Source organism: Sarcophilus harrisii, chromosome 3 (genome assembly GCF_902635505.1).
Source record: "Sarcophilus harrisii chromosome 3, mSarHar1.11, whole genome shotgun sequence".
Classification (NCBI taxonomy): domain Eukaryota; kingdom Metazoa; phylum Chordata; class Mammalia; order Dasyuromorphia; family Dasyuridae; genus Sarcophilus; species Sarcophilus harrisii.
Genome location: NC_045428.1, coordinates 393,649,296 through 393,674,344, shown reverse-complemented (window position 1 = coordinate 393,674,344; position 25,049 = coordinate 393,649,296). Strand labels below are relative to the sequence as shown.

General features: G+C 32.6%; 2 protein-coding genes and 1 long non-coding RNA gene across 5 annotated transcripts in view; all 3 read right to left on the bottom strand.

Annotated features, from left to right (window-relative positions):
* Positions 1 to 25,049, bottom strand: part of TTN (titin) — a 324,196-nt gene that overhangs the window by 124,503 nt on the left and 174,644 nt on the right. For 2 of the 3 annotated variants that reach the window (XM_031960391.1, XM_031960392.1), the window contains 5 exons: positions 6,056 to 6,133; positions 4,589 to 4,663; positions 2,807 to 2,896; positions 2,350 to 2,409; positions 2,015 to 2,104 (listed from right to left, as the gene is read on the bottom strand). In XM_031960391.1, the coding sequence (XP_031816251.1) occupies positions 2,015 to 2,104; positions 2,350 to 2,409; positions 2,807 to 2,896; positions 4,589 to 4,663; positions 6,056 to 6,133 (393 nt within the window). Of the gene's footprint in view, positions 1 to 2,014; positions 2,105 to 2,349; positions 2,410 to 2,806; positions 2,897 to 4,588; positions 4,664 to 6,055; positions 6,134 to 8,684; positions 8,760 to 10,795; positions 10,907 to 11,271; positions 11,347 to 12,078; positions 12,160 to 12,430; positions 12,518 to 12,946; positions 13,031 to 13,308; positions 13,387 to 13,609; positions 13,685 to 14,428; positions 14,543 to 15,521; positions 15,615 to 16,025; positions 16,110 to 16,250; positions 16,335 to 16,445; positions 16,530 to 16,879; positions 16,997 to 17,142; positions 17,227 to 17,511; positions 17,596 to 17,715; positions 17,794 to 17,919; positions 17,998 to 18,124; positions 18,203 to 18,314; positions 18,399 to 18,876; positions 18,955 to 19,066; positions 19,502 to 25,049 lie in introns of all 3 variants that reach the window. The other variant, XM_031960390.1, reaches the window with a different exon arrangement.
* Positions 19,508 to 21,109, bottom strand: LOC116422436 (titin-like). The gene is made up of 4 exons (XM_031960394.1): positions 20,832 to 21,109; positions 20,040 to 20,123; positions 19,819 to 19,902; positions 19,508 to 19,706 (listed from the first exon to the last, which is right to left on the bottom strand). Exons 1-4 carry the CDS (start codon positions 21,013 to 21,015, stop codon positions 19,528 to 19,530), a joined length of 531 nt encoding a protein of 176 aa, XP_031816254.1. The 5' UTR covers positions 21,016 to 21,109; the 3' UTR covers positions 19,508 to 19,527.
* LOC116422437 lies at positions 21,175 to 23,200 on the bottom strand. The gene is made up of 2 exons (XR_004233077.1): positions 22,600 to 23,200; positions 21,175 to 22,480 (listed from the first exon to the last, which is right to left on the bottom strand). It is a non-coding gene; the product is annotated as an uncharacterized LOC116422437 (long non-coding RNA).

Genomic DNA, 25,049 nt, shown 5'->3' with positions numbered 1-25,049 from the left:
ATTATTGACTTGGCTTCTATTTCCCCTGTATCTACTTCTCTTCTTTCTTCCTCTTCTTTCTCTTTCAGTTCAAATGCTTTTTTGTCTTGCAAAGTGATTTCTATTTCCTTAACTTCAGCAATAAGATCTTGACTTTCTTTATCTAAGTCTCTAGCTCTATCCAAATCGGATATTGTTCTATGGATTTTACCTTCAACTACCTGGTCAATTTCTTTGATCTTTTTTGGATAATTATTTAAACTGTCCCTATGAATGCTGAAATATTTCATCTGGCCAGAATCAGCCTTTGTTTTTTCTAGAACACCAATGTTTTCTCTTGTTTTATGAAGGATTTCAAGTGATTCTTTAGAAATTCTTTCTCCTTCAAGTTTTGTAATCTCTCTCTTTTCTTGAGGCACAGTAGCTTTATAGCTGAGGTTGGATTTCTGTTCGGAGGTTACATCAACCTTTTCAGAAGACTTCAGAATGTGTTCACTTGGGAGGCTCTCTTCTGTTTCCTTTAGTGGATGTCCTCCAGTCTCCTTGGACAACTGGGATTCTCCATCTTCTTTATAAACATATGTTTTCATTTTTTCATTCCTTTTTTTTGAAGTTCTTTCATCAAATTTAAGAGGTTTACGAGTGGATTTGTATTCCCCTTTTATTGTCTGTACTTTCCTTTTAGCTACATGTTCCAGGGCGTTTAACACTTTTAGTGTTATTTTTGAAGGAACAGGAGCTCTTTTCTGTTCATATTCTTTATGGGCAGAAAAAAATCCCTTTTCTTCTTCTGATATCCTCTCAGATGATTTAATTAATATATTTTGTTCAGGCATTTCTTCTGCTCTAAGCCTTTCAGATGCTTCAGATTTCATATTGTCCTTTATATATATGTATTTCTCACCTGTAGGGGACACCTCTTTTCTTCCAGATATTTCAACTTTGGTGGCTTGTATTATACCTTTCTGCTTTAAAATGGATGGTGCATCATGTTTTTCTGCACCTATAAAGGTGTCATATTTAAATTATAGAAGGTCAAAAAGTAGAAAATATTCTATAACCACAAGTATAAGGAAAAAATATCTTAAGATAAAGATTTCAAATAGAGGAATAGAAAGAACATAGAACATTTTTCTCTTCAACATCACACTGGTCACAATCATGAGTACATTCAAGCCTGCTGGACTTTTCCAAGGATGTAGTGATAAACTCAGAAAATTTTTCTTTTTAGAAACCAGAGCAAGGCCATCTTGATTCTTAAATTGTCACTGTTGACAGACTAAGAGATCATCTATAAATATGGAATTCTCAAATCTAAATATCAGAGACAGTATAAAAAGAGGCATAGAAAGAAAAGATTTGTGTTTGAGTATGGGGCTCTACTCTGTGATACAGACTAAGCTATTTTTCTTATATGGCCTCAGTTTGCCCATCTTTAAAATGAGAAGCTAGGAAGAGATCATGATCTTTGAGGCTCTTTACAGTTCTAACATTTTATTACATGAACATTACTATATCATTTTGAGTGATTACATATGGAAAATTACTAATTGTATCATTAATTGTTTAATGTCTCATGTCTAAGGGTTTGAAAGCTGAATCTTTGGAGTTTTTTTTTGTTTTTTTTTTTTTTTTTTGAGAAATGGGCCTCACAGGATGAGGATGGGGAAATATGAGATGCATTATTACTTAGATTTATATGTATTGTCCTCTTTCTGTAAAGAAGAGGACTTTTTCTCTGGCACCTTCACTAGGAGTAGACACATTTATTACTCACTTGAAAAAACATACATAGAAACCAATACAACACAATAATGTACATACTAGCCAAGACACAACAAAGAAGATTTAAAAAAGCCAAATATTTAATATTTAAATGTAAAGATAAGATATGAAAAACTTTCATAAAAATGTGCTTAATCAGCACAAACCTGTAAAGAATACATGAATTTATTTGTTATTCCAATATAATAAGTAAGGCCTGTCCACTTCTCACGGGTAAGAGAAAATCACTTTATCAAAGCAACGTAAATACCTGCTTTCTTTCCAACAACTGGAACTGTCACTGGGGTAGGAGCTGGCACTGGTGCTGGTGGTGGTTCAATAGGCTTAGCAACTTTTACTTCTGTAAAGAGATTTCCATTCCATTAATTTTATCTGTGGTCACCTCATGAACCCTAAACTGATATTTTAGCAGTCTTCTGACATGTCACCAGAGAAAATCAAAACTTCAATTTCACTTAGAAAAACATAAAACCATCTGTGGTATGTGATTTTTATTCCTGTCCTATCCAGCTATGAATTGTTTAATATTATTATACAAAGATATGTAGTTATATGGAGTTTGACCATTTTAATGTAAATTCTTACCTGGTGCAGGTTTTGGTTCAGGTGGTGCAGGAAGAGGTATTGCTGGTTTGATTTCAGCCACTTAAAGGAAACCACAAGATAAAAAGGTTACCATAATGCTCCCCAGAAGCCATAAAGCAGAAGGAAAATAGGAATTTGAAATATCTTGGTTAGGACACATGGTCTAACATCATTTTACTTTCATTTAAACAAAGTAAAGAGGAAAAGAAAATGCCAGAAGTAACAAACTAACTTTTAGTAGTATAATTTAACTTATTTCACTCAGATGTACATCTATCTGTTAGTTAACATGTGGCATAATTATTAACCAATCAAAAATGAGTGCAAATATAGTCAAAGTTCTAACTTAGTTTATGTATTAATTACTTATAACTTATACAATGGCATTTTTAGGGCTATATCTTTTCATGAAACATATAATCATATTCTAAGGATAAGAAAATGTCAATGTTTGTACCTTTTGTTGGTTCTCGAACTTTTCTTTCTACTTTGGTGACAGGTGGGGGTGCCTCAACTTCATCAACAGCCTTCTTTGGTGGTTCTGGTACTTTAAAATAGTAAATGTATCTTTCAATATGATTTTATATTATTGACTAGAATTTAGCAGAAATATTTTTATTAAAATATTAAAAGCAAAATTTGAAGATAGAATTGTATTGTTTCTATGGTAAGGAAACAGTTTTTCCTTAATTTTACTGGGGCTTTTCTTTGTTTCTATTATTTTCTTCCCATGTTGTTTTCTACTACAGCTTTCAAAGATTTTTGTCATTAGTTTGCACTACTAAGGATCAAAAATCAAGACTAGTAATAATGTTCACCATTAACTTCCTATAAGTTTTCTAACTATTTATTGGGGCTGGAAATTTATTGGTATTAGAAATACCAGAAAGAGCTAGAAATCCTAGAATAAAAAGGCAACTGAAAAAAACAGATATTTAACTTTTTGTCTGGTTTTACCAATAATAATAGAACCAGTCCAAGGGACCAAATGATTTTGTATTGCTTTGAAATTGGCTTATCTTTCTTGGGAGAGTCCAGATTTGATATTTTTTATTCTGAAGCCACTTGTCTTCAGTGTTCAGTCCATGACAATTGTCATGGATTAGTGAGGGAATAGACTCCACTGTGAGGCTGCCAAGTACTTTAAATCCTGGTATTTAATGCAGATGAAAAGAAGAGAACTAACAGGAAAGTGTATGTACAAAGTCTGCCATAAGACTTATTGATTGTTGAATGAAACATACTTTTTTAATGGAGTTTTCAGGGCCTTGTAGTTATATAACTACAAGTTTATAAATCCCAAATGTAGGGAAATGGACCAACATATAAAACCCAGATCCACAAACTAGATAACAGTGGGGATACTATACTATAAATTCTAATTATACTTCAGGTCATTTCTTGTACCAAGATCTTCCATCCAAATCAATGTGAGAATTCAAGTTTGATGTGGAGATACTACTGAGTAGTTAAATTCTAAACTAAATCACTTTTCAATAGATTCAACTGTTCAAATAAAACTAGAGCAGTCTCTTGAGGATCCTTTAGATGAGGAGCTAATGGTTGGCCCTTTGGAGACTCTTACTTAAAAACAAATATAAGTAACATTCAGGGCAAAAAACTAATAAAAATAATTAAACGAAATATGGGCTGAACCTCTTATTTGGGTGCTCTTTAGATAATAGGTATTTTTCAAAACTGACTTGGAGCAGAATATTGCGGTTCAGCCAGAATCTGAGCAACCTTTGGAAAATGAACTTTGAAAAAAAATTTATCTGAGCATTTTATCCACTGAATTTATGAAATTTCCCCTGATACTGCTGAGTTTATGACCTCCTAAAATTCCTTAAATCTACTGAGGAACAATTTATCTGATAAAATTCAACCTTATATGTTGGCCAATACAATCTTAGTGCTAAGCTAGCATTAGAAGTATAATTCCATTAGCAGTATAATTCACTTTAGTGAATTAAATTATTTCAGTCGAAGAACTAAGGCAGTATGGAAAATAATAACAAATTCTAAACTATTAAAAATATAAAAGCACAGATATGAAAAAATGGAAGCAGAAAGCAAATAATGGAAAAGCATGAACTATGTTATAGATGAAATAATGAGCAGTGTATGACAATAATGTTTACATTTGATTCATTTTATGTTTACAAGATAAACCTTTTATATTCCCATTTTGTTTAAAAAAATCGTGTTCACAAACCATGACTAAATTTTTTCTTCCTACCTGCAGGTTTTTTAATCTTTTCTACTTTTTTAGTCTCTACTTTAGGTTCTTCTTCTTCAGGCCTCTTTCTAAGAACTTTAAAGACAAAAAGGTTTATTTGTAAACCATGAGGTGATCATGAAGACAAAGATGAAGTTCACATATAATGTACAAAGCACAGGGAAACAGACAGCATGCAACTTAGAGCCCTGGAATGTATAGTTATAACATAAAGAAAGCCAAAGGATCCAATATTCATTAGCATAATTGTATTTATATGTCTTCTTCCTTCTAATTAAATCCTGGAGAGGAAAAAACCCTCCAGTACTATATTAATTTAAACAGCACCACATTCTAAAAATATCTTAACGTATTAATTTCTAAAAGAAGATTCTTAATAAGCATTAGTGGTGTTTGTATAAGGGATACAATATAATAGATTCCTTGAGGACAATTTTCGAATGGGGTTCTTGGGATCCACAAACTTGTTTTAAAAATATTGTGGAAATTATTTTAATATTATTCAAATCAAAATTTCAATACTGGTAATCGTATATATTTCATTTTATGTATTTAAAAACATTATTCTAAGAAAGGGTTCATAGACTTTATCTGATTGTTAAAGGGATCTCTGCAGAGGCACGCTGGTAAATGTTTAACAACAGGCTCTTGGGGGGGGATATACACATACATGCATATATATTTATATATGTGCATATATTCATATGCATGTTTACATGTATATATGCATGACATGCTTTTAAGTTTAGTTTGCTTTATTAACATTTTTCCATCACTTAAGTCTAGACAATCATTAAAAAATAATAAATCAAGCCTTGATTTGTAGCATTCGCCAATTTCCAAGGTATCAATGTTCATACCAAAAATGTAAAAGTCCTAGATCCATGATTTAAAAAAAAGTTAAAAACCCCTGCAATAAGGAAGCATAGGAAACAAAACTATGAAAAATTCTCCTTAAATCTTACTTCTTTGTTTTAACAATGTGCAGTTAATTCAAAACCATTTTACAAATAAGAAGTGAAGGTTAATGATATTCTTTATTACTCAGATTAGGTTTCCTCTGTCATTCTTTAACACTTATGCATTAAATTAATGGTTAGATATTTTTAATTGAATGAAATATTCTGATCTATGGATTTATTTGTTAGATGCTAACACTATAAATAGTATACTTTTCATTATTATTAGTTTATAACATTATCATAAATTTAGAGACTTTAATTTTAGTAAAAAAGATATCCTAATATTGTAAACTTCAAAAATTTTGAAAGTCCACAAAGATTCTGTCTTCTTTAATGATTTTTTAAAAGTTTACATTTTACAATGTTAATTTATTTAATATCAGTTTAATTCTAATTTATTTCAAATATCAGAAAATAATTTTTTAAAAAGGACAGAAAATCTTTGTAAGCCTTCAAGTCCAACTTCAGAGGTTTCTAATTTCATATGATGCTGAATATACTATACCGCTTTTCAAAATAACTTCTTCCTTTGGCTTAGGTTCAGGTTCAGGAAGTAATTTTCGAATTTTCTTTTCACCAGGTGCTTAAAAGAATATGATTGCAAATTGTGAAACTATTTTAAAGTATTAAAAGACCAAACATACTCAAGAAATAATATTCCCTAAACAAATTGTTTAACTATATGTTATCAAAAGCAATTATGATATACAAATATAATTGACACATATAATAAATATTATGTTTTACATTTCATTTGAACTTTCTCCTAAATATGTCCATTACCTAGCTTTATTGTGAAATTTCAGGCATACTAGGAGATTGATAATTACATTAAAATACTAACTTTCTGAATTCAACATGATGAACATGAGATTGTATGCTTTTGACCATAATGCAGTATGGTAGAATTCATAATACTATACAAAATTTATCATTGTTAATCTTATTAAACTTCTTTTTAAAAAGGTTTACTCTTATGTTTCAGGTTGGGGTAGAAATGATTCTGGACTCATTCCCTAAGGTTTGGTCAGTTAGCTGGAAGTTCTCAAGATTCTATCAAGTTTAACAAACTGAGTATGATAGAGGTGATATAAGTTACCTTCTGATCAAGGACCAATTTAGGTACAGAGCTAGGTATAGAAAGATTTGTCACCAATGAAGTGTAGAACATCAGGTAATGAAAAAGAAGATCCCTCCCAAGGTCTAAAATTCTGTGTTTTAAGAGTTCTTTATTTAGTAAGGGTTAAATTTAATCTAATATTTTAAGCTATTTGGCATGAAATTAGAGTCACTGACCAAGGCATGAATTATGAATTTCTATTAGGTATTTGCTATTTCATGCTTCAGATGAAACATTTCTGTTTTATTAAAAAGTACTTATGTGATTAAAAAGAACCTTCCTTCATTTTTAGTATAATTTAAATATATATAAAAGCCATATATAAATGATTATTTTAAAAGAAATTACTTGTAACAAACAACTAAATATATTTTATTAATGTCTTATAAGAATACTTTTAGACTTAATATGAATTTTTAAAAATTTATGATGAAAAAATATATTATCCTTTAATAACTTTTTCATAGGGCTTGATTTGCAATTCTTTTTTAACACCAAAGTAGTTTCATGGTCAAACATGACAGTGAGCAAAATGATTTTTATTCAATATAAGGTAGACTTAGAAAAATGCATTTTGTCCTTTCTTATAATTTACATTTTTGATGAAGGTAGATTTTATACAACATAAATTCTTTTAATGTGAATTATTTTACTGTAGAAATATTAGTGAGTTCTGGGAATCTGATTATACCATCATAATGGTCTGAACAATTTAAAGCATCTTAAAGAGTTTAATGCCTTATTTTGTGGAACATCTTTATACACAATTTATAAATAATAAAGTATGGATGCAAAATATTTAAGTGATAACCAAAATCAGTGAATCGGCGGCAGAACCATCTAAACTTTAAATCAAGACCCAATTATATTCATTCATAGGGTATTACCATAAGCTATTTATTGTAAATAAATGTAATTTTATTTTTATTTCCTCTGTTAAATGAGGGAATGGAATTCTTCACCAAAGTTCCACTTTGATACCTCATTTTAGAATAAGGCACAAACTCTGGAAAGCCCTACAAACTGCACAGGCTTATCTGAGGACAAACATGGTTAAAAATAAAAGAACTTTTATCACCAGGAGGCTGACTACCAGATGATAAGGAAGATAATAATGAAGATTTTTAATCATAGCAAATCATGAAATTAACTAAGACATGGAGGAATTGAAACCCATTTTGGTGGGAAAATCTCCCACAAATGAAATTATAGTTCTATCATTTTTTAAAGAGACTTGTCTTAATTTTATTTATGAATATAATTTTAAAAACGAAAAACAGAGAAGACAAAAGAACCTTGAAATTGTTGATCTGTAATTGCACTGGCTCTTTCTTAGGACTCATATATTTCAGTTTGTTGCACTTAAGAAATATTTAAGTGAGGAAGCAAATTAAATGCATTCCTTGACAGAAAATCCTGATATAGTTGAAGAGATACTCCTCCCTTACCCTTGCCAACTTGGACAGTAACGATCTTCAGTTATATAAAAGAAAACTTCTGCATCAATTTTTATAATTTTGTGAAAATGATAATATAGAAGTGAAAAAAAACTAAAATTTTCTATCAGTTTGAAATCAACATTTCCACCTAAACATTTCTTTCTTTTTATTATACATTATCAGTCATCCACTAGAAGTTAAGTTGAGGAAAACACAATGAAAATTTATCTGTATATTTCCAATGCTTAGATAATTGTTGGAAAATCAAGATAGATAATTGTTGGAAAATCAATTGATAGAAAATCAAGATAAAACCCCAATGATATTTTGACAGGAATTCCACAAAAAATGAATGAATGAATAATGTTAGTATGATCATAATGGGTCCACAAAGCAATATTCTGTGAAAACAAGAGTTCTACAGATGCAAGAAGAGCAGAAAGCATGATAGAGGAGCCTAGATATAAATATATTTTCCATAATGATCAGACAAATTTTAGAGATATAAAAAAGACAACATTAAACCAGTATTATCTCTAATGTATATGAACATATTTTCTGTATTGATAAGATACCTTTTAGAGGAGTAAATTCCACCTTTTCTGGAATTTTTTCTGGAGGTTTTTCAGGAGGCTTTTTCTTTACAACAGCTTTAAAGAAGATGATTGGATTTTTTTAATAGCTGCATTTTGAAATGACTATTCAGAAGACATTGAAGAAAAACATGCCAGCCCCATTCAATGTTGAGAGCCATTAAAAAGTGACAAAGAAGATACAGAAAGCATTCATACTGTCAAGATATTTTAGCTGCAGCCAGAATTAGATAGAAAATTAATTTCAAGACTGTTTCAGAAAGATTATTTCGATTTCTTGAAGTGTTAAATTCTGAAGGCAAAAATTTTTCATTAAGTGTAAGTTATATAATCCAAGTTAAGATTTTTTGCCTCATGAGGCAATGATAAATGAACAAATGAATGCCCCTTCCAAAGTGTCTTGCACATAGTAAACACATAAATGTTTATGAAATTAAATGGAGGTAAAAAAGGCCTCAATTAAATTGTAGCTGATTAAACTTAAATTTCCCATTGTTGCTGAGGTAGAAGTGAAAGAAGCTCAACTATCCCCAATTTTCCCTAATATTCTGCATTGAAGAGAAAAGATTGTGGTAATTATTTTGCCATATTCTGGGCTTTATGTTATAAGGAAATAGCAAAAAATATATTTAACTTTGAAATAAACTTTGGTATTCTCTTCCCTTATCTTAAGGTCAATATGCTATTCATTACTGTTCCAAGAACAATTAATTTCTCATTATTTTCTCATCACTCAGTTGAGTTACATGGATTTCAAGAAGGATACAGAAATTCTACATAATGTCACTGGAAAGCTATCTCCTCTTCAGACAGATAAAGATATGAAAAAACATAAGAATGTAGGAATACTTTTCAAGTATTCCTTTAAAATTGGGGTGATAGAAAAGTCAATCTATACCAAGTGATTTTGTCTGACAAATTTGATAACACAGCATGACAGAATGTTCTTACTTTAAGGTACTTAAATGCTTAAAATATTAAGGTTAGTAATCCTTTCTCTTTTTGTAATAGCTCTCAAAAAACCTGATATATATATACTGTGCATATGTATAGGTATGTATTTTAAATCAAATAGAACTTTGATAGAAAATAGAAACTGAAATTTAAAGGATTAATCAACAGGAAAGCTGAGAGTAGAAGCCAAAAATATTGGATGATCTCGGAACCACCTCTCTTTTCCTATAGCCAGATTACTGTCATGACATTAAAATAAAAGTTGGATGATACCATTTTATGTTCAATAGCAAGAACCTTTTTTTTTTTTTTTTTTTTTTTTAACCATGTTTCTGAAGTTACCAATGAATACTTAACAGATTTATGGTACCATAGAAATTTTTTTTTCCTTATGAAAGTTTGGAGGGACCTAGCATTCTTCCAAAAATAAAATTCTGCCTTTGGTATGAATTTTTTTAAAGCAATAGTGTTTTGGAAGCATGAAACACCCCCAATGACTCACACACACATTCCTCATGCTCAAGACCACAATAATGGGCAAACAGGCATGGAAATCAGGCTATAAAGAATTTAAGAAATTAGGATGGAATGCTCCGGAATCAAGATCTTATAAGACAAATGAAGGGTTTGCGAAATAGGTACTTTTCAATATTCTTGTTTCAAACATTTTTTGATGGGCACTAGAAAAGCCTATTTCTTCATTTGCTTTCATGTTAGCTAGATTAAGCAAAGCTTCAAGAAATCACAACCATACCTACCCTCATCTCCCCAATGTTATTTCTCTTGACTCTCAGAAGTCCCATCTTTGTAACACTTTAATTGCATATCTAACTGTCTACCTTGGATTATGGCCATTTGGTACTTCCCCCATTTCTTTACTAGATTAGAATTTCTCTTTCCAACCCTTGAAGCACTTAAGATAGTCCCTTGGGTTAATGAAGCACCAATAAATGTTTGTTTTGGAAGAAAATTGAGGCACTAGCATTAGATACAGCAGACAAGCTCCTGATTTGGTTTAAATAAGCAATGAGTAATAATGTTTGAAAGAATATACTTCCAAAATGGTTTTGGAAGTATTAAATTCAATCAGAAATTTTGAAGCAGGTTAAGAACACTTTGAAAGTCAGTCGCTTTGGTACCTTTAAGCTGGATTGTTTGTTCTTTGATTTCCTCCTTTGGTGGAATAGGGGCTCGTGGTGGTGGTGGTTTCAATTTCGGCTTCTCAGGAATCTTCTTTTCTGGTTCAGATTCTGTTATTTGATAGAGTGTTATTGGAAAGTTAGTAGATATACATGAAAACATGTTGAGATGAGAAAAAGATGTCTTTTTATCTATGTATAACATGAAACAAGTAGCACATTTCTATACAGAAATGAGAGATACAACAGACTATTTTCATGACATGAAACACATTTAGATGAGCTACATTTGACATGAAATATACTGTACAAATGACACTGAACTATAAGAATTTAGTGCACATTGAAAACAACAGCATCGCAAGGACAGATTCAATGAGACACACAATATGGTGGCACACTATGAAAGAGTACATATTTCAAGATGAAGAATAATATGGAGGATGGCATAGGTTTAAGCCTAATGATCTGAATACCTTTCACGGGTATTTCTTCAACTTCTGGCTCAGGCTCTGGTGCCACAGGCTCAATCTGCTTTCTAATTTCACGTTCTTTAAAGAATATTGACAAGGGATATGGGATAGTCATTTTTAAAGACCACAGTATTAGCATAATTGTCTTTTATCATGACTTGTGATTTTACAAATATAATACTTTGTCCTATCCTTTCCTTATTCCCCAAATTAAGAAAATTAATTGTAAACTTGCAGAGTGAAAGAATTGTTTACTTCCTACAAAGTACCAATTGTTTAAGATATATTGAGACACAGACAGACACCACAGTTAACAACCATACACATGTCCCAAAGTTCATAGAGTTGCAAAATGTGGGTAAAATATTTTTTGCCTCTAGACAAAAACCTCAAGCATATTTAAAGGAATTTTTACTTTTCTTTTAAAGATTGATTTATATATTTTGTGTGCTCTGAGGAGACATAAGATGAAAAATTTAAGGCATCCTTAGTTGTACACTGGCTTTTCAACAATTTCAGTTTTCCCACAGTGGTGGTCCAGATTATTTTGTTCTATGCTAGGGGAATCATCCATCCATGCATCTATCTATCTATCTATCATCTATCTATCTATCTATCTATATGCCTATATGTCTATCTATTTATCCATCTATCTGTTATTAGCAATAAATGATCACAAGTATTTGAAAGAGAAAGTGATAAGCAAAGAGAGGACTGGACTACTTTGAGATTTACTATTACAAGATATAGCACCCTTCAAATATTTTGATATTTTCAACACAAGATTTTACATATAAGTTTTAAAAATACCTTCAGTAGGAGGAGTTTCCTTTCTATCAATGGTTATGGATGCTTTTTCTTCATAAATAACCTCTTCAGGAGACTCTTCCACTTGAAAAATATGATTTCACTTTAGAAGACATCCTAAACCAAATCTGCTACAATTCCTTTAATATTATGATGCAAAATAGCAATCTCATATTCAACACAAAATCCCCTTTAAGAAGATCTTTAGGTTCCCAGTATTCAAGTACTGTCCATTTCAATAAAGCAAGAGACAATGAATGAATATAAGACTCATTTCTGTGGTCAAAAAGAGATAATTAAGAAGAAAACTTGATGGTGATCTATTCATGACTTTAGTAGTAGTAACTCTGGATACCTTGAAGTGGTGGAACTTCTGGTTCTTCAGGAACAGCAACAGAGACAACTTTCTTCTCTGGGACACTTATCTTGGGTACTTCGGGCACTTTAAAGATATTAATTCCTTTTATTTTTAAGAATTTAAGAGGCACACAAAATTCTAGAAAGTTCAGAAGAACTAACACAAAAGAAAGCTGACATGACTTCATTGAACAACATGCCATAGAACTATTTCAAAGCATGACATCCACAGTGGTTATAGGTAGCCTGTGAAATGTTAGTTCTTATTCATGTTCCTCGAATCTCCTATCTCCTTTTCTTTTCTGCTTTCAGCTTCATTCATTCACTTATTCATTATCAAGAATTTATATTGAATATCTATTATTTGCCATGCATTATGCCATTATACTCTTGTGACACTTGATTTGGCAGTAACAGACTCATAATTTATACAGAACTCACAATCTAAATAAACACTCAAACAATATGTAACTGCCAAAGAAAAAGAGAGTCTTTTTTTCTTCATCGCATATACCTTTAGTTGGTGGAACTTCAGGTTTTCTGGTAACAGTGACAGGTTCCTTCTTTGGTGGGACAACTTTCTTGTGTAATCCAGGCACTTTAAAGATATTAGTTTGTTGATATTGATTTTTTAAAAAGAATTTCAAGAATTTACAAAGAATTAGGAACAGAAAGAAAACCAAACTTACTGGAATAGAGTTAATATTAACTGGGACAAATCAAAAGTATTAGTGGCTACGAACAGGAAATAATGACATAAAGAAATGAAACCACACAGAATAACAATAAACACAGCTTATGAGGTTTTACTAGACTATCAAAGATTAAAGTAAGACAATGTTTTTTTCATTATTATAGCAATAATAATGTAGATACCTTTAACTGCTGGAGCTTCTGGCTCCTTAGGAACAGGAACTTTCTTCACTGGAACAATTTTCTTTGGCACTTCAGGTACTTTAAAGATATTAGTTTCATTTAATTTTTCAAGTTCAAAAGATATGGAAAATAATTTGAAAAAAGTGATACACATATCCAGATAACATATCGATCATAACATACATTGAATATAACACAATCAGGGAAAATGTTAAAATCACAGACATCACTATGAGAAGGCCTAAGTATTGCCCACTTTCTTATCCCCCACGCTCCCCACTGATCCCTTTCCAAAATGTACCTTTAGCAGGTGGCGGTTCTGGTTTTTTGACAACAGGCACTTTCTTTTCTGGGATGACCTTGGGTACCTCGGGCACTTTAAAGATAAGAGTTTCTTTTAGATTCATTTATATTTAAAAGTTTCACAACTTGTATTTATCAGACTTGGAGCATTAAGAAAGTGGATTGCTGATGAACAGAAGGACTACAAACATGCACATTGTCTGGGTAGTAGCCTCATGGTTAAGCTGATTGCCTAATATCATATAGTTTGCATTCTTGGGTATAAAATCAACTTTTGCCTGTTCTTTCTCCCCTTTATTTTTTAAACTTTCAATTCCATGAAGGCAAAGCATTTATCTAAGATTTTGATAACTTCCTCTGAAAATACCACATTGTTCTGTGCATTGTAGGTGGCTTAGCAGATGCATGTTGAGTTAATTTAATTGCTGAACAAAGGGATCTGAATAACTTTTTAAAGCCACTATCTAATTTTCAAGGAATCAACAGTTTTCATGCCCTTCCTTATCTTTCTTAATACTCTCTGACTTTATCTCCCTCTGACTTCTATCTCTAAAACATCCTATGTATATCTTATTTATATATAGTTGTTTACATGTTTATAGACTGTGAGTTTCTTCAGAGAAGGTACATTTTTTTTTTTTTTTTTTTGCCATTTTTTGTATTCTCAGCCCTTAGTACACAATAGGTAAATAAATGATCGTTGACTTGACTTCAAGCAAAAAGACAGAATTTCCTTTCTTTTTTTAGTAGAAAGACAAGCAATAGCTTTATAATGGAATCAAAGACTTTCCCAAATATAATTATTATTGGCTTATACCTTTAGGTGGTGGTGGTGCTGGTTCTTCAGGAATCGGGACAGGTGCTTCCTCCTCAGGAGCTGGTATTTCCTCCTCTTCTACTTCAGGGACAACTTCTTTGGGTTCTTCATATACTTTAAAGATATTAGTTAATTTTAATTTTATCTTTAGCTTTGTTCAAAATTCAGAGTTAACTATATCAAAAGACACAACAATGCCAACCACATAATTTGTAACTTTGTCAAATAGACAGGTATACATATACACACATACATATAATCTCATATTTTAAATGGGAAGAATCGCATCATATAAGAGTTTAACATTTTAAAATTGATTAACATCATATGAAGAATTGACATTTTAAAATGGGAATGGCATTTTGTCTTTTTTGGATTCCCTGTTTCTATTAACAACCATCATTGGATTAATAAAAAAATTTGGAATTATCTTTTGACTCTTTTCTTTTTATCTCTGTCTCTTTGCCTTTCTCTTGTCTCCTCACCCCCATCCAACCAGTTGCCTATTTGATCATTTTCTGAAATATCTTTTGTACCAAATTCAGGTCTTCATGAACTCTTACTGGACCACTGGATCACTACTAATAGTCTCTTAATCTTCTTGTCTTTCAATTTCCCTTTTAAAATATTTCATATGGATGTCAAAGTATTCTTTCTGACAAAAGTTTAATGCTAGTTTGATTAAAAATTAAAATCTAGCCAGGTTTCTGTGTATCTTTTTCTTATTTGCATGAAGAAATGTATATGGTTTTGTATATGGTTTTTCTCATTCATACACCACGTTCTGCCCTCTCATTCTGCCCATTCATATCTATCATCCTCCTCCTTTTGTGAACATATTATATATATATATATATATATAATATTGTCATATATTATTATAGATACATAGATATATATTTATAATAGAGAAATCATGTTTCCTTTTGGTCTGTGAGCCATACTCAAGATAGTTTTGATCAGATAAATCACACTTTCAGAATTAGGAATTCTTAGAGCTAATTAAGAGATCTAATATGAGACAAATTCTTAAAGAAATCATTAAGCAGAAACAAGAGAGGGAAAGTAAACAAGTAAGTGGGCCCACATGTACCTTCTGGTGGGGGAGACTCCACTTTCTTGGGAACAGGAACAGGAACAGGAACAGGTTTCTCTTGAGGGACAGGTTTCTTTGGTACTTCTGGGACTTTAAAGATATTAGTTAATTTTACTTTGGATCAGTTGAGAAATATGTGATGTTTACTTGACTATATAAGTGAGGTTCTGACTTTGTATAACTGCCTAGATAGCTGATCCAAAGATGGCAAAAATTCATAACTGAAAAGAAAAGTCTGCCATTGGATCAGATAAAAAAGTAATGACAAGAAAGAATGTGGATTGTAAAAAATAATTCTATTCAAACACATCAATGAAACTTATCAAAAAAAGGTTGAAGGAATAAGAAGGGGCTTTTTTTGATCCCATCTTTCAATTAAAAATGCAATTTAAAAATTATAAACATAATGTCAAGAGCACTGAGAAAAGAAGATTTGATACAAAACAAATTTCAGGATCAGAAGAGAATGGTTTTCTTCAGAGTTTTGTCAATAGTCTGTACCTTTAGCAGGTGGGGCTTCTGGCTTTTTGGGGACAGCCACTGGCACTTTCTTTTCAGGAACAACTTCTTTGGGAGGTTCAGGCACTAAAAAGATATTAGTATTTTTAATTTTAGGGTTTATAATCATATTTGCAGAAGAAAAAAAAAGTAATTTTCAAGACCTACAGAACCCTCCTCCCATGTCCTTCCCCTTGAACTCAAAAACTTCCCAATATAATCATATACCTTTGACAGGTGGGGTTTCTATCTTTTTGGACACAGGAGGGGGAATTTTCTTTTCTGGGACCACTTCCTTAGGCACCTCAGGCACTTTAAAAGATATTAGTAGTTTTATAAATTATAATCTTGAGAACAAATAGAAAAAATCAGGTACATTTACAACACAAAGATGTGAAGAACATTATTAGTTATGATAAGTACCTTTTGCAGGTGGGCGCTCAGGTTTTTTGACAACAGGTGGAGGAGCTTTCTTTTCTGGTACCACTTTCTGGGGTGGCTCCGGCACTTAAAAGATATTAGTATTTTCATGTTTAAGAAACAATAAAACAGGTAGGAAACATATAATAGCTTCACCATGCACAGACTTTTAAACATTTGTGGTAAGGATCTTTTTCTGAAGGTAGGGTTCTTAATTTGGTGTTTAACATGAATTGTTCTTCAATATTTTCTGAAAACCTATTCCAATGTAATTGGTTTCTTTGGTAATCCTATGTAGTTTATTTTATGCATTTAAAGACAATGTTTTGAAATGAGAATCCAGTGGCTTTACCAGGCCAGCCAGGGGATCTGGGACACACAAAAAAGGCTAAGAATCCTGATTGAATTAGAAATATTTGAACAGGTTTCACAGATACCTTTGGGTGATGGAGGGGAAGGCTCTGGCTCTGGCTCTGGCTCTGGCTCTGGCTCTGGCTCTGGCTCTGGCTCTTCATATGTTTCCTCTGGAGTAACTTCCTCTGGTTCTTCATACACTTTAAAGATATTGACTAATTTTACTGTTAAAATTTACATAGAAACCACAAAAATAATTTTGGCTGAAAATTCATTCTCTAGACCAAAAAAAGACAGGTGGACAGACAGACTTTCCTTCCTAATTTGGTTTGGTTTTGCTCTGTACCTTCAGGTGGTGGAGTCTCTGGCTTGGGAGGAGCAGCAACAGGCACCTTCTTGGCTGGGACAGTTTCCTTTGGAATCTCGGGTACTTTAAAGATATTAGTATATTTAGGTTTAGTTAAACTCAAGAAAAATGGAAACTATCAAGTCCAGTCTATGTAATGAGTACTTTTAACAAGTGGCACTTCTGGCTTTTTGGGGATAACAAATAGCATTTTCTGTTCAGGAATGATTTCTTTAGGGTTTTCAGACACTTTAAAGATGTTAGTATTTTTTATACTTATAATAGTTACATTTACTAGAAACATATATTTTTATCCCCCATCCCCCCCAAGACATACATTCCTTAGCCAGAATGACTAGTGGCTGATACCTTTAACTGCTGGGGCTTCTGGCTTTTTGGGGACCACTACTGGCACTTTCTTTTCAGGGATGACTTCCTTGGGAGGTTCTGGCACTTTGAAGATATTAGTATTTTTATGTTTAGAAATGGTGAAGACAGATGCAAAACATCAAAGAGTGAAGTACATATTTTTAAGCATAGAGCTTTCTGAATCAGATGAGTGTGCATAAATACCTTTAGCAGGTGGGACTTCTGGTTTTTTGGGAACAGTCACTTTCTTTTCAGGGATGACTTCTTTAGGAACTTCGGGCACTTTGAAGATATTAGTAGTTTTACATTTAGAAATGGTGAAGACAAATGTAAAACACATCAAAGAGTGAAGCATGAAAATGTTTTTAAACATAGATCTTTCTGAATCAGATGAGTATAGATAAATACCTTTAGCAGGTGGGACTTCTCTTTTTGTGGGAACAGGCAGCTTCTTTTCAGGGATAGCTTCTTTGGGAGGTTCAGGCACTTTGAAGATATTAGTATTTTTACATTTAGAAATGGTGAAGACAAATGTAAAAACACATGAAAGAGTGAAGCATCAAAATGTTTTTAAGCATAGATCTTTTTGAATCAGATGAGTGTACATAAATACCTTTAACAGGTGGGACTTCTGGTTTTTTGGGAACAGTCACTTTCTTTTCAGGGACAACTTCTTTTGGAGGTTCAGGCACTTTAAAGATATTAATGATTTTATAATTAGGCACTATGAAAATCAGTAGGAACACCAAAGTATTTTAAAACGATGACAAATCTTCAAAGTTAGTACAATAGTTAACATATACCTTTAGCTGGTGGCACCTCTGGTTTTTTGGGGACAGCCACAGGTACCTTCTTTTCAGGAACAATCTCTTTGGGTGCTTCAGGAACTTTAAAGATATTAGTAATTGGATATTTAGCAACTAAGAAGGAGAAATATTGTCTATTTCCACAGCAAAGACAAATTTCAAGGGCAGATGGGGTTTTGGGAACAGGCATTTTCTTTTCAGGGATGACTTCTTTAGGAACTTCGGGCACTTTGAAGATATTAGTAGTTTTACATTTAGAAATGGTGAAGACAAATGTAAAACACATCTAAGAGTGAAGCATGAAAATGTTTTTAAACATAGATCTTTCTGAATCAGATGAGTATAGATAAATATCTTTAGCAGGTGGGACTTCTGTTTTTGTGGGAACAGGCAACTTCTTTTCAGGGATAGCTTCTATGGGAGGTTCAGGCACTTTGAAGATATTAGTATTTTTACATTTAGAAATGGTGAAGACAAATGTAAAAACACATGAAAGAGTGAAGCATGAAAATGTTTTTAAGCATAGATCTTTTTGAATCAGATGAGTGTACATAAATACCTTTAACAGGTGGGACTTCTGGTTTTTTGGGAACAGTCACTTTCTTTTCAGGGATAACTTCTTTTGGAGGTTCGGGCACTTTAAAGATATTAGTGATTTTATAATTAGGCACTATGAAAATCAGTAGGAACACCAAAGTATTTTAAAACGATGACAAATCTTCAAAGTTAGTACAATAGTTAACATATACCTTTAGCTGGTGGCACCTCTGGTTTTTTGGGGACAGCCACAGGTACCTTCTTTTCAGGAACAATCTCTTTGGGTGCTTCAGGAACTTTAAAGATATTAGTAATTGGATATTTAGCAACTAAGAAGGAGAAATATTGTCTATTTTCACAGCAAAGACAAATTTCAAGGGCAGATGGGGTTTTGGGAACAGGCATTTTCTTTTCAGGGATGACTTCTTTAGGAACTTCGGGCACTTTGAAGATATTAGTAGTTTTACATTTAGAAATGGTGAAGACAAATGTAAAACACATCAAAGAGTGAAGCATGAAAATGTTTTTAAACATAGATCTTTCTGAATCAGATGAGTATAGATAAATATCTTTAGCAGGTGGGACTTCTGTTTTTGTGGGAACAGGCAGTTTCTTTTCAGGGATAGCTTCTTTGGGAGGTTCAGGCACTTTGAAGATATTAGTATTTTTACATTTAGAAATGGTGAAGACAAATGTAAAAACACATGAAAGAGTGAAGCATGAAAATGTTTTTAAGCATAGATCTTTTTGAATCAGATGAGTGTACATAAATACCTTTAACAGGTGGGACTTCTGGTTTTTTGGGAACAGTCACTTTCTTTTCAGGGATAACTTCTTTTGGAGGTTCGGGCACTTTAAAGATATTAGTGATTTTATAATTAGGCACTATGAAAATCAGTAGGAACACCAAAGTATTTTAAAACGATGACAAATCTTCAAAGTTAGTACAATAATTAACATATACCTTTAGCTGGTGGCACCTCTGGTTTTTTGGGGACAGCCACAGGTACCTTCTTTTCAGGAACAATCTCTTTGGGTGCTTCAGGCACTTTAAAGATATTAGTAATTGGATATTTAGCAACTAAGAAGGAGAAATATTGTCTATTTTCACAGCAAAGACAAATTTCAAGGGCAGATGGGTTCTGTTTCCCAATCCCCTCAAGGAATAAAACAGATAATATATACCTTTAGCTGGTGGAGGCTCTGGCTCTAGGGGAACAGTTACAGGCACTATCTCTCTTGGGATAACTTCTTTAGGTGGTTCAGGCACTTTAAAGATATTAGTTTTTTATATTTAGGCATTTTAAAAACAAGTAGAAAAATATTAGTGGACATTATCTAGCAGAATTGCATCATATAGTGGAAGAAGTGTGTTGGGTTTGGAGCTGATTTAAATCCTGGGTTCAAATCCTGACTGCTATTTAGTAATTTTATGACTCTAGGGAAATTGCCTCTCCTTTCTAGGCCAGTTTCTTTCTTTTCTTTCTTTCTTCCTACCTTGAAAGAAAGGGGAGGGAAAAAAGTTCTCTCTCTCTTTCTTTCTTTCTTCCTTCCTTTCTTTTGACAAGTCAATTGGGATTAAGTGACTTTCCCAAGGTCACACAGCTAGTAAGTGTTAAGTATTTGAGGTCAACTTTGAACTCAGGTCCTTTAGAATTCAGGGCCAGTGCTCTATTCACTGGGCCATCTAGGTGCCTGTAGATCAGTTTTCTCCATGATAAAAGGATGGGGTTGGACTCAATGATATTCTAGCTCTAAAGCCAGATATGTTTACCCCCATAATGACAGTAATGGGAACAAATATCTTTAGTTAGAAGGAGTACTAATTTTTGGAAAACAGACAGAAACACTTTCTTTTTAGGGACAACTCTTTTGGAAGTTTACAAATATTAGTATTTTTATGCTTAGGGATTCCAATGGTTATTTTCAGGAGCAGAAAAGATGTTTCTTCAAAATGAGTTCACCAGTGATATATACCTTTAGCTGGTGGTGCTTCTGGTTTTTTGGGAACAGGCAACTTCTTTTCTGGGATGACTTCTTTGGGAGTTTCAGGCACTTTAAAGATATTAGTAATTTTATACTTAGAAGTTATATTTTTCAACAGAAACATCAAAATATTTTTGATAATAGAAGACAAATATTTTCCTCTTTGTAGCAACATATACCTTTAGCAGGTGGGGCTTCTGGTTTTGGGGGGACAGTCACAGCTATTTCCTTTTCAGGGACAGTCACAGCTATTTCCTTTTCAGGGACAGTCACAACTATTTCCTTTTCAGGGACAGTCTTTTTGGGAGTTTCTGGAACTTTGAAGATATTAGTATTTTTTTTTTTTTTTTTTACATTTTGTAGTTACCAGAATAAGTAGAAACACAAATCACATTTTTACAGCAAAAAGCAATTTTTGTAGGCCAGAGAAGCTTAAGATATTAGTAATTTTATACTTAGAAGTTATATTTTTCAACAGAAACATCAAAATATTTTTGATAATAGAAGACAAATATTTTCCTCTTAGTAGCAACATATACCTTTAGCAGGTGGGGCTTCTGGTTTTGGAGGGACAGTCACAGCTATTTCCTTTTCAGGGACAGTCACAACTATTTCCTTTTGAGGGACAGTCTTTTTGGGAGTTTCTGGAACTTTGAAGATATTAGTATTTTTTTTTTTTTTTTTTTTTACATTTTGTAGTTACCAGAATAAGTAGAAACACAAATCACATTTGTACAGCAAAAAGCAATTTTTATAGGCCAGAGAAGCTTTTCCCCATTTCCTCCCACAGGTAGGTAGGAGTTCTGGCTTGGGGGTCAAGCATAAGCATTTTCTTTTCAGGGATAATTATTTGCAGTACCTCAGGCATTTTAAAGATATTAGTATTTTTATACATAAGGGTTATGAAATTTAATAGAAAAATCAAAATTGTTTAAAAAACAGAAGACAAGACATCCCTCTTTCAGAATTAGTTCAGCAGTGATTATACCTTTAGCTGGTGGAACTTCTGACTTTGGGGACAGACACAGACATTTTATTTTCATTGATAACTTCTTGGGGTATTTCTAGCACTTTCAAGATATTAGTATTTTTATACATCAGAATATTTTCAAGAGCAGAAGATAAGACACCCCTCTTTTATAATTATTTCAGCAGTGACCTATACCTTTAGCACGTAGGGCTTCTGGCTTTTGGGGGACAGTCACAGGCACTTTCTTTTCAGGGGCGACGACTTTGGGAGATTCAGGCACTTGAAAGATATTAGTAATTTTAAAATTAGGAACTATGTAGGTCAGTTGATATATCATTCTGATTTAGAGCAGATGAGAAATACTTCTTCAGCATTATTTCACTGGGGACATATACCTTTAGCTGATGGCACTTCTGTTTTTTGGGAGACAACCACAGGCACTTTCTTTTCTGGGACAATTTCTCCAAGACCTTAAGGCATTTGAAAGATATTAGTATTTTTACACTTAAGGGTTATGTTGTTCAACATTTTCAACAACAAGAATTCATTTTTCATCTTTCCAAGTTACTTGACTAATGACATATACCTTTAGCAGGCAGCACTTCTGACTTTTTGGGGACAGCGACAGACATTTTCTTTTCATGGATGACTTCTTGGAGCACTTCAGGTACTTTAAAGATATTAGTATTTTATACTTAGAGGTTATGAAGCTTATTAGGAAAACAAAAATAGTTTCAGTAAGAGAAGACAAAACATCTCTCTCAGAATTAGTTTATCAGTAACCTATACCTTTAGCAGGTGGGGCTTCTGGCTTTTGGGGGACAGGCACAGACACTTTCTTTTCAGGGACAGTTTCTTTGGCAGGTTCAGACACTTAAAAGATATTAGTAAACTTAAAATTAGGAACTACAAGGGTCAGTAGAAAGTTCAATCTGATTTTTGAGAGCAGAGGATAGGACATTCTCCCCCCCCTCACCCTCCCATAATTACTTGACTGGTGACATATACCTTTAAATGGTGTGACCTCTGTTTTTTTGGGAACAGCCACTTTCTTTTCAGGGACAATCTCTCTAGGAGCTTCAGGCACTTGAAAGATATTAGTATTTTTACATTTAGAGATTATGTTGTTCAACAGAGACTTCAAAATATTTTCAGTAACAGGAGACAATATAAAAATCTTTCCAAATTACTTGACTGGTGACATATACCTTTAGCTGGTGGAACTTCTGGCTCTTTTGGGATCGTCATGGTCATTTTCTTTTCAGTGACAACTTCTTGAGGCACTTTAGGCACTTTAAAGATATTAGTATTTTTATTCTTAGGGGTTATGAAACTTAAGAGGAAACATAAAAACAATAATGAAGATAGGACATCCTTTCATAATTGATTCAGTGGTGACATATACCTTTAGTAGGTAGGGCTTCTGGTTTTGGGGAGACAGCCACAGGTACTTTCTTTTCAGGGACAACTTCTTTGGAAGGTTCAGGCACTTGAAAGATATTAGTAATTTTAAAATTAGGAGCTATGAAGATCAGTAAAAATGTCAATCTGATTTTCAAGAGTGGAAAACAAGGTATTTTTCTTTTATAATCACTTGATGATGACAGATACCTTTCACAGATGGGGCTTCTGGCTTTTTGGGGAGAGCCACATGTATTGTCTTTTCTGGGACAACTTCTTTGGAAGATTCAGGCACTTGAAAGATATTAGTAATTTTAAAATTAGGAGCTATGAAGATCAGTAAAAATGTCAATCTGATTTTCAAGAGTGGAAAACAAGGTATTTTTCTTTTATAATCACTTGACTGATGACAGATACCTTTCACAGATGGGGCTTCTGGCTTTTTGGGGAGAGCCACATGTATTGTCTTTTCTGGGACAACTTCTTTGGAAAATTCAGGCACTTGAAAGATATTAGTAATTTTAAAATTAGGAGCTATGAAAATCAATAAAAAATCGATTTGATTTTTCAAGAGTGGAGAATAAAATATTTTTCTTTTATAATTACTTGATGGGACAGATAGATATCCTGAACAGGTAGGACTTCTGGCTTTTGGGAGAGAGCCACATGCATTTTCTTTTCTAGGATAACTTCTTGGGGAACTTCAGGCACTTTAAAAATTTTAGTGTTTTTATAAATTAGAAGTTATGAAAGTTAATAGAAACACATGAACATTTTCAGTAACAAAAGACAAGACTTTTTCTTTTAGATTTACTTGACTGTTAAGTATACCTTTAACATGGTGGGGTTTCTACTTTTGGGGGAAGAGCAACATATATTTTCTTTTCAAAAACAACTTTTTTGGGAACTTTAGACAATTAAAAGATATTAGTTTTTTAATATTTGGAAGTTAGGGAGGTTCAACATCAACTTGACAATATTTTCAATAACAGAAGACAAGACATTCTTTTTTCCAAATTAGTTGACTGGTGACATATACCTTTAGCAGGTAGAATTTCTGGTTTTTGGGGGACAACCACAGGAGTTTTCTTTCCAGGAACCACTTCTTTGGGAACTTCAGGCACTTTGAAGATATTAGTAATTTTACATGTAGGAGTTAGACATGGCACATACAGAATAACACTAATGTTTAGTAAGGTTTCCCCCTCAAAATTCATTGGATTGGAATATATACTTTGAATTTGTTTTATTTCTGGCTTTTGAAGTTCTTTTCTTTCAGGGATAGCTTCTGGGGTAGATTCAGGCACGTAAAAATTGATATTTTTATTTTTAGGGGTTATGAAAAACCAGTAGAAACAACTACTATTATTCATGTACTCAAAGTTATTGTGAAGTTGAGAAAGAATTTGGTCCATCCATAATATGATAAGTAGTAATATATACCTTTTGGTAGTCATTTTCTTTTCAGTATCTTTTGGATACTCAGGCACTTAAAAATATTAGTATTTTTACACTTAGCAACTAAGAAAAGCAGTTAAAGACATTCATCATACACATAACACTAATTTTCAAGAATAGATTCCCCCCCCCCTTTCTCTAACCTAAATTAGATAGTTGGTGATGTGTACCTTTAATGGGCAAGATTACTGATTTTCTAGTGGCAGGATTGACATTCTTCTCAGGGAGAGTTTTCTTAGTCACCCCAGGTACTTAAATATTAATTTTGATTTTAGAAATCATAAAGAGTTTAGAAAATTCTAGGAGAGCAAATACATCTTACGCTGGCTTTTTAATTTTTAAGAGCACAGGAAACCTTTTCCATTTCAGATCTGTTGAGT

Bases quoted from the DNA above. Each gene is read 5' to 3' on its own strand.
- LOC116422436 (XM_031960394.1), bottom strand. From the start codon at position 21,015: ATGTTGCTACAAAGAGGAAAATATTTGTCTTCTATTATCAAAAATATT. The intron at 19,903-20,039 runs GTATATATTATC...ATATCTTTAAAG, and splicing joins AGAGCCTCCACCAGCTAAAG to TGCCTGAAGCACCCAAAGAG. The intron at 19,707-19,818 runs GTATATGTTAAT...ATATCTTTAAAG, and splicing joins AGAGGTGCCACCAGCTAAAG to TGCCCGAACCTCCAAAAGAA.